At 43.1% G+C, this 9,132-nt stretch overlaps 1 protein-coding gene across 1 annotated transcript in view; it reads right to left on the reverse strand.

Moving 5' to 3' along the window:
- LOC111157143 (BMX non-receptor tyrosine kinase) overlaps positions 1-5,835 on the reverse strand; it is a 44,939-nt gene extending 39,104 nt beyond the window's left edge. Inside the window, exons 1-4 of the mRNA XM_022518400.1 lie at positions 5,733-5,835; positions 4,628-4,774; positions 3,956-4,060; positions 2,300-2,381 (exon numbers count right to left, since the gene is read on the reverse strand). Of these exons, the coding sequence (XP_022374108.1) occupies positions 2,300-2,381; positions 3,956-4,060; positions 4,628-4,765 (325 nt within the window). The 5' untranslated portion in view covers positions 4,766-4,774; positions 5,733-5,835. The remainder of the gene's footprint in view (positions 1-2,299; positions 2,382-3,955; positions 4,061-4,627; positions 4,775-5,732) is intronic.
- Positions 5,836-9,132: the final 3,297 nt, after the last annotated feature.

Here is a 9,132-nt window from a genome sequence, read left to right on the forward strand (position 1 = left end):
AGCCCGTTTCACCCACCTCCTCTCCCGCTCTCGTCCAGCAGAAAGGCTGGAAAACCAGATACTGTCTTCCAGGCCCCCTTACATATGGAGATGGCCACGAGACACAGATCTAGCCAGTAAACACCTGCAGGAGTTTGCAGGGGACGCTTCTGGAAAAGCTCAGAGCCTTCCCAAGAGCCTCTGAGGGTAGCAGAGCAGAAAACTAGGGGGAGCCTGGGTCCCTACTGACTTGCCCGAGCTGCTGCCCCAGCCCGGGACCGTTTACCTCCGGACTTGTGAACGGTGTGAGAGGAACAGACGTGCCTTTGTTCCAACAGCTGCTTGGTGTCTTTTTACCTGCGTCCCCAAGCATTGTTAACGGATACACACGGCTTCTTCTGCACGCAGCAGCCCTCGTGATAAGGTCTTTCTGAAGTTTTACCAGGGGCTAAGAGATTCCCTTTTGCTTCTCTCTCTCCACTCTCCTTTATGCTCCATTCGCCTTTACCTGAGCTCTCCAGGGCCGCCCAAACCAGCCTGCCACACATGGTTGCAGAAAGACCCTGAGGCCTGCCTCACAGCTGCACACTGGGCGGGTCGACGCCGCAACCGCTCCCGGGAAGTCCCCCCAGAGCAGCATCTTAGGGCTCATCTAGGAGGCCCCACTCTAGCCACCGGGACTCACGTTTGTGTGTTGGACCCTTCAGTGTATATGTGAGTTTTATTCATTTGTGGCTCATGATCCCTCGAGGAAAAAAAGCGACGTGACCTCCCATTTCATAGGGTTGGGAACCTGAGATCTAGAGACTCGAGATGGTTTCATTAGGGGACACAGCAAAGCAGGGCGTGGAGGATGTGTCTGTCGCTAAGACGGATGCCCTTCTCAGTTCAGCAAGCTGGGAGCGGGGAGAGGGAGGCTTCTGGACCTCCCTGGACCACTGGACTACCCTACAGGAGAGGTTGCTAAACCCTTTCAAGGAGAGGGAAAACGAAGCTCTATGTGTGAAGAAAAACTGAGAAAGAACCCTAACCTGAGACTCAAAGAAAACAAAACCTCACCCGGTCTCGGGGCTCGATATCTGAAATTCCACCAGTAGAGTCATGCGTTCAGGTTATATGCTGTCCTCTTTCCTACCCTGCAAAGAACCACTGAATAAATGTTAAGTATGACCTTTTAAAAAAAAATGACTCTGGGGGCGCCTGGGTGGCTCAGTGGGTTAAGCCGCTGCCTTCAGCTCAGGTCACGGTCTCAGGGTCCTGGGATGGAGCCCCACATCGGGCTCTCTGCTCAGCGGGGAACCTGCTTCCTTCTCTCTCTCTGCCTGCTTCTCTGCCTACTTGTAATCTCTGTCAAATAAATAAATAAAATCTTAAAAAAAAAAAAAAGAATATCACTGGGAGAAACATCATAGCGCCAAATAGCCAAAAACGTTCTCTCTTCTACCGCAGCCTATCACCAAAGCAGCCTGAGAATCCCTGAGCAAAAGCTCCATTAAATCCCCTAGTTCTGGGGCGCCTGGGTGGCTCAGTCATTAAGCGTCTGCCTTCGGCTCAGGTCATGATCCCAGGGTCCTGGGATGGAGCCCTGTGTGGGCTCCTTGCTCAGCAGGAAGCCTGCTTCTCCCTCTCCCACTCCTCCGTTTGTGTTCGCTCTCTCCCTGTCTCTCTCCCTCTCTGTCAAATAAGTAAATAAAATCTTTAAAAAAAATGAATCCCCCAGTTTTGCCTAGCATTGATACTGTACCGGTTAAAAAGCCGGGTTGGGGTAGTCGAATTGGGGGTTCTCCATTATTATGTATGTGACCCTGGCCATGTCTCTTTAAGTTCACTTGTCTGGAAAAGGGAGAGTACGATGACGTTCCATGGAGTCGTCAAGAAGATTACTCGAGGAAATGCTTTACGAAGTACTTGGCATAGCAGTTGGCAGATGGTACGTCCGTAGTACTTCTATAGAACTTTCTGTGAACAGCCGAAGTACGGTAGCCACACAGCCTCAGAGAAGGTAGACTTTGCCCCGGGGAAAGGGCAGCCCCGTGGGTGGGGAGCAGGAGGTCTGGCTTCCTCTGAGCGGCCTGCAGAGCTGCCTTCGGGGAGGGTACAACAGCCAGCCCCGGGGAAGGGCAGGAAAGGGAACCCGAGCCACAGGCTCAGTCTGCATAACAATGAGAATGCAAAATGAGCCTGGCAGTTTCTCCCAGGTTCGTGGGAGAATCAACAGGTTCTCTCCTGGCTGTGGGTCCTTTCACTGCCCTATCTCTCCTCCACCAAGCCTCATCAGAACTCCACGGAGAACTCCCTTTTATGACTTTTTAAAAATTACCTTTTTGTAACGCTTTCAGCCACTGACTTCTGCTCTCTTCGTTTGATGCATAGACATAGAGAAGCCCATCTTTATAGACAATCTGGAAAAGGAAAGATTGGGGGCATTTAGATACAATTGCCTCCATGGTTCATTCCGGGGCAACTGCAAATTTTCTGGTATCCCAAAGAAAAGTTGAGTTTGCTTATAAAATATGCATTCACTCTGGAATTAGATGAAAAAAAATCTAGTTATTTTTTATCCTCCACCCCTCAATTTGTTTTATCCCAGACACTTCTACACTTGGGAAAATCACAGCAATGATGCGTCTGACATCAGGGAACGTTGAGGACCATGGAGAATTACAGAAGTCTAAAATGTTAGATATTATAGCGGTCTTAGGAATGGTCTACTGACTCAGTGCCTGACTCTCTTCACAGCCCATTGGAAAATATTTAACTGCTCTATCCTTAAAAATACCTTCAGGGAGGGGCGCCTGGGTGGCTCAGTGGGTTAAAGCCTCTGCCTTCAGCTCAGGTCAGGATCCCAGAGTCCTGGGATCGAGCCCCACATCGGGCTCTCTGCTCAGCAGGGCGCCTGCTTCCTCCTCTCTCTCTGTGCCTGCCTCTCTGCCTACTTGTGATCTCTGTCTGTCAAATAAATAAATAAAATCTTAAAAAAATAAATAAAAAAATAAAAAAATAAAAAAAATACCTTCAGGGATGAAATGTCTTTTACTTTTGCCAAGCCATCGTTGGCAATTTGCATATATTCTGAGCATTATATAGTTCATGCTTTTATTGAGTAAAAAGAGGTCTCCCTGTTACTTCATTCTCTTGGAATGAATTGCCAGGAATTGCCAGCAGAAATCATTGCCTGTTCTTTAAGATGCTTATTTAAACGTCAGAACATTTTAATGTCTTCCCCACATCCTTCTCTATCTAGTTCATTCATTCAGTTTTTGTGGGTAGATGGTACAGACCCTTTATGAAATATCTGCTAATTTCTGGGCTCTTTCCTAGAGAATTTCAGATCTAACCCTGTCTCGGCTCTGTGAAATATGGATGACTATGCCCACTTGGCGAATGAAGAAACAGACTTGGATAGAGAGTTGAGTGCGTTGCCTATGGTACCAGCAGTACAAGCTGTGAGGTTAGGAGCTCTGGGTGCCTCCGAAGCCTGTGGTCTTTTGAGCCTCCCATGCTTCTGTGATATGAATTTGAAGCATCTTCCAAGAAACCCCCCTGCTTTCTTCCAATAGGAGAGTGAGGTGTGAAGCTTTCCTTTCCCCGAGGAACCAAGGCTCCTCGGCATCCCTTCATCTCAACTCACCTTCATACCCCCACTGCATTATAACGATCTGCAAATGCCTTGGGGATGAGGATGGCGTTTGATTCCTTCTGGTGTGCCTGGTACCTTGGAGCCCCTTGGAAATGCTCAGCAACCTTTCATATGAAAGACTGTGGGACCCCAAGGCAAGTCATGCCACTGTGGCTTACTTGCTCCCCTTTCTTTCTCTCCCTCTAGGGAAAGCAGATCGGTAGATCAAATTTCAGCAAACTGCACAACTACCATCTGGGGATGTTCCAAGTCTGGTCATCGTCCTTGTCATTTTGCAACATCTTTCGTTATTGCCAATATGTGGAATTTGTAATAGAACATTGTTCCTCCCCTTACCTGAAAGGGGTATTGTCTCTCCGCGGGGGTCTGCTCCTCAAGATTTACTTTCTCCACACACCTGATTTTCTTAATCTCAATTGATCCTTTTCTGCTGCCTCTTTTCTGAATTAAAAACCAAAATATAAGATGCCTCATGTGATACACAGCGGGACACAAAGGAAAGCATAAAGTGAAGGTTATCCTGGGAGGGAGATTGAGAGATGGGACGGGTAACTGAGAATTCTTCCAATTATTCCATCAGAGTCAAAATCCAATGGCAACAGGATATGTTTCCGAGTGTGGGCACAAACCCATATACTCCCTCCAAAGCAAGGCTAGAAGCAGCACTTAATTTTGTTTAATAACCTTGAAATGTATTTCCATCACCTGTGGTGTGTTTAATCTATGGAAAATCAACATTTAACTCCAGAAGGCATCTTTAAAAATTTCAAGTTGAGGACCAGTGTTCTAAAGTTACAATTTGCCTTAGTAAAGTTAGCCAATATTTTAAAACCCTTTATCTTGAACTAATCAGGTCTTGGTTAAGAAAAGACAATGTGATAAGCGAAGGCAAGTTGATCTTTATTGCCTGAGCTAAGAAACCTGACATCGTTTCATTAAAATTAAGCCCTTTGTGGACACTCAAGAAAAATAAATAGTAGAAAAACAATGGAATAAGCAGGGTCTCACCATTTTGTCATATTCATAGTAGGAGAGATTTGTTTTGGTTAGAACAAAAAGCCTCTCTTTGTAATTACTTGGCGACATTTTCTTTTTTTGCTGTGACCTTTTGAGAAGAAGTTCTTCTAGAATGGATTTTGTATCCATATTGTCGTCCTAAGTAAAATAAAATAATGAAAATGAGTGTTTTCACCTCACTACATTCTCTTTTAGCCTTCAGAATGTTTAGTCAACTGCTTCTCATTCAGGAATAATATAAATAATATAATTTTTACAAATTAGGTTTAGGATTAGAGAAGAAATTTTAACTCAGCAGACTCTTAAAAACACATAACTTCATTCCTACTGCCTTGGCCCTGGCTTTTATAAATATGTTGATTTATTTGCAACGTTTTATCTGTTTCACTCACCTCCCACACTGGATCATAAATTCACCATCTTTGAGCTCCTTTCTGGAACACCTTATCAAAATTCTGCTTATTCCTTAAGGATTCTGTAGGGATTTGTTGAATCAAACTGAATATGATCAAACTTTGAAATATTTGAACTCCAGGCAGCTCACCATTATCCGAAGTGACTGATCAACAAATTTCTCTCTATTACTGTGGCTGGCTGTTTGACAAGATCATCCAGACCCCTGGGAGACTCTTATATCATTGTAAGCAATACCCGCAGTTCCTGATCACGATCAGATCTTTAACATAAAGGAGATGGGTCTACTTTTCAATATTTCTGAGAACAAAACATTTAAAAATGCCATCAAAATCGATCTCAAAGAACTAAACAACATTGGTACCTTACAAACTAAAAACATTCTTGCTTTTTCTTCCAAAGCCATGGAAAGCATTAAAGCTTAAGTTATTTCTAGAAAAAAATCCATTAGTTTTCTGGTTCTACTAAGACTGTTCCTTCAACCCTCCGTCCGAAATCAGGTCTGCTAATGAAAAGGAACGTTAAAAAAAAAAAAAAAGTAATGTTAAGTAGTAGGCCACAAGAGATAAACTTTCTTATGTTCTTTGCTTTGTGGAATCACACGTGTACCAACAGTGAGATGTTCAATAATTTCTATCTTTCTTTGTTTACTGATAATCTGAATGTCACTAACTTTACTCACCTTGCATTTGATCGATCAGCTGGGGTGCGCTTGTGGGTCCTTAGTTTCCAACTCCTGAGCTCTAAGCAAAACCTTGCTGCTCTGAGGCACTCATATTCCCTCTGGCTATGCCAGGATCATGCATTACAGAGAAAATATTTGCATCCTATTTATCACTCTCCATCAGGAAGCACCCATGTAGGTATTGCTCTGTGCGATGGAGGGAGGGTTTGCCAAATGAACCTGTCCAATCACTAAAGGCCACTTCTCCATGGCCCCGAGCATAATGGGCCCACTATGACAGGGAAGTGGGAGGGAAAGGAGACACAACGAATAAACCATGGTCAGGTCCAGCCAGCTGCTCTCCTAACATAGATCACACCACTCTAGAAATGGGAATCAAGAAAATCAGCCTATGTTCATTATTTATACAGATGACGTGGTTATCTATGAATCCCTCAAATGTTCTCCAAGGGCATCTTTTGATTTAAAGGCAGAAGTAATGGAAATCTTCTCTGTTACAAATCTTATCCATTGGTTACTTTTTATTTTGAATAGTGTTTTATCGGGGAAGGGAAGTCTAATTCCTTTGGGAAAATAGAATGAGTTTCTTTTGAGCACAGTGGGTGTTCTATGCCGTGGTCGCTGGTTTCTTGGCCCCCGAACTCAAAGATGGGGATCTGTTAACTCTATTAAGTTAAGATAAGATGATTTTCTACACCCAAAGTCTATGTCTGGAAGAGAATTTCCTTGAAGACTTAGTGAAACTTTGGAAGGTCTAGTTTTTTTTGGGGGGGGGGTACATGACCCTTTTGGGGAGCCATACCACACTGGGCATAGTTTTAAGACATTTTGGCTTTTACATTCCTGTGTTCTACAATTTTACTAACAAAGCATACAAAGAAAACTGTGAAAACTTTTGTCAAATGTCTTTTAGAGCCACAGCTAAAACATGACTCCTTAAAGCAGAATGCTAGTTAAATAGATCTGGTTAGCTCAACACAAAATTTTTACTTTAAAAAGAAAAAGAGCATTTACTTTTCAAAACTTCTTCAGATACTGAATGAACTTGTAACATTAAAAGCACTGTTTTTGGGCGCCTGGGTGGCTCAGTGGGTTAAGCCGCTGCCTTCGGCTCAGGTCATGATCTCAGGGTCCTGGAATCGAGTCCCACATCGGGCTCTCTGCTCAGCAGGGAGCCTGCTTCCCTTCCTCTCTCTCTGCCTGCCTCTCTGCCTACTTGTGATCTGTCTGTCAAATAAATAAATAAAATCTTTTAAAAAAAAAATAAAAGCACTGTTTTAAAAAAGCAAATCCCAAAGTCTCAGGTATTAAGCAGCCTTTCCCAGGACTGCATGACCTTACGCACACTTTACTATTTATAGAACTTTTACATTCATTACATTAAAGATTTTGGGGAGGGAATTTTATCTAAAAGATTAATATGGTGAATCACAGAAGCAATTGACAAATGAAATTCACAAGATTGCTTCTGTATATTGAAGGGAAGAACAATGGCTAGAAAGGAAGGTACCAAGTCCTCGAGCTTCTTTCATATTATTGCATTAGATGCTATATAATTTCTCAAATTTTGACAAAATTGTTAACTCCAAAGCTCTGCCTTTTGTGAATTTTTTGGCTTTCCTTTCTAAAATCAGATATGATATGTGTTTATTCTACAAAATTAAGAACTACCAGCAAGCAAAAGAAAAAAAAAACTGTTAACATTTTGGTGACTATACCTCTGGATTTTTCCAAATATATAAGTATCTATTTTCACAAACATGAGCTCATGCTCTGTGAAGATAGGTCTGTAATTTGTTGTTCTTATGTAACACACACATGGGGCCACGTGTCTTTGCAAACCTTCAAAGCTCTACTCCCTCAGTTGGCCCCCGGAACTTCCTAATGAACTTGAAGAATCCTGTTTTGATGACTCACGCTTTGGTCTCATCCAGATCAGTTTCTTCTAGGGCAGTGCCGGGCTCCTGTTCTAGTTGGGATCTGCCTTTCTACTTCTATTTGCTTCTATCCCTTCCTTGTATTGATCTCTTCTCCTACATTAGCCTAAATTTGAAAATGGAGGCATCTCTGTGGTCTCCCTCGATATAGAACGAGATTATCAGTGATTACTAATTTTTAGAAATGCAATATTTTCTCCCTGTATTAGGACATAAGTCGACCTGCTCAGGTACCCCTGTTAATTCAAATGCCTGCGTGACGGCTAACAAATTTAACTCTGCCTGCCCATATTTAATAATATATGTTCAGTCGAGAAAGTTAAAAACCAGTTTCAAAATGAAATGAGATCCTGAAGCTAGTTAGTATTAGCCAGAAATGTATTTCCATAGAAGAGCCAGCAGAATTTGGGTGGGCTCTCATATTACCAACTACACGGAATAGACACATTAATTTGCTTACCAAATAGCCTGGGCTGCCTATTTCCATAGGTACGTGAAACTAGAAAGAGATTAAAGTGCAGGGGACGTAAAAACAAAAAAGTATAACCAAAAAAACTGGCAGAAACCAATATAATATTTTCTCTAAGGAAGCCTGCAACCATCCCGCAACCCATAACATAGGTAAGAGGTGAACACTAAGTTAACATGACCTAGAATTCCTGTAGTTATTTAGCATTTACCAGGAAATGTTGTCAGGAGAGTGAGGAGTTCAGAATTTTGAGCCCACGGCATGCTGGACCTCATTACAGAGCTGTCATTCATGGATAGTGTCACCCTGACCGAGCCCCTTCCCTGTGCTAAGCTTCAGTTTTCTGATGCGGAAGAGAAGATGAGTCACAGCTCTCTCAAGGCACTTGATTGAGAAAGCTTATGTCAAAGTTCTGGGCACACCGTGGGCACTGAACCATGATTGAAAAAGAAAAGGGGGGAAGAAACAACTAGAATGCTAGAGTGGAGTCCATGTTCTCGTTGCCCTGAAAGACCCAAGGAAGGAAAGCTGTTTCTTCTTCTTAAGATAATCAAGAAAAAAAAAAAGATAATCAAGAAAGACATTATGGAAGGGAGGACATCAACACTGGATGTTGCAGAATATGAGTGATTATAGCAATAATCATCTTAGCTAACATTTAAGGAGGGCTTACATTATGCCAGGCGCTTTAAAAAGCACCTGGAAAATATGCATTCGTTTACTCTGTGGGGTAGGTCAAACCCCCACCCACCCACCCATCCTATAGGGTATGTCCTAATTCAGTCACCTTATGGGGTGGTTAGGAAAAAGGCAAAAGGTGATAAAGCCATGTCCTGATCCCTTATGCTGAATTAGTAACACACAGCCCTGCTTAGGGTATACCGGCTGGTGTGGGCAGAAGCGACCAGCCCGTGGGTTCAAATCCCTGCTCCGTCTCTGTGCAACCTGGCATGTTACTTCCCCATCCATAAAGGGAGCAAAACAGTAACCA

The sequence above is a fragment of the Enhydra lutris genome, unplaced genomic scaffold (assembly GCF_002288905.1).
Source record: "Enhydra lutris kenyoni isolate GAN:26980312 unplaced genomic scaffold, ASM228890v2 scaffoldscaffold52, whole genome shotgun sequence".
NCBI lineage: Eukaryota > Metazoa > Chordata > Mammalia > Carnivora > Mustelidae > Enhydra > Enhydra lutris.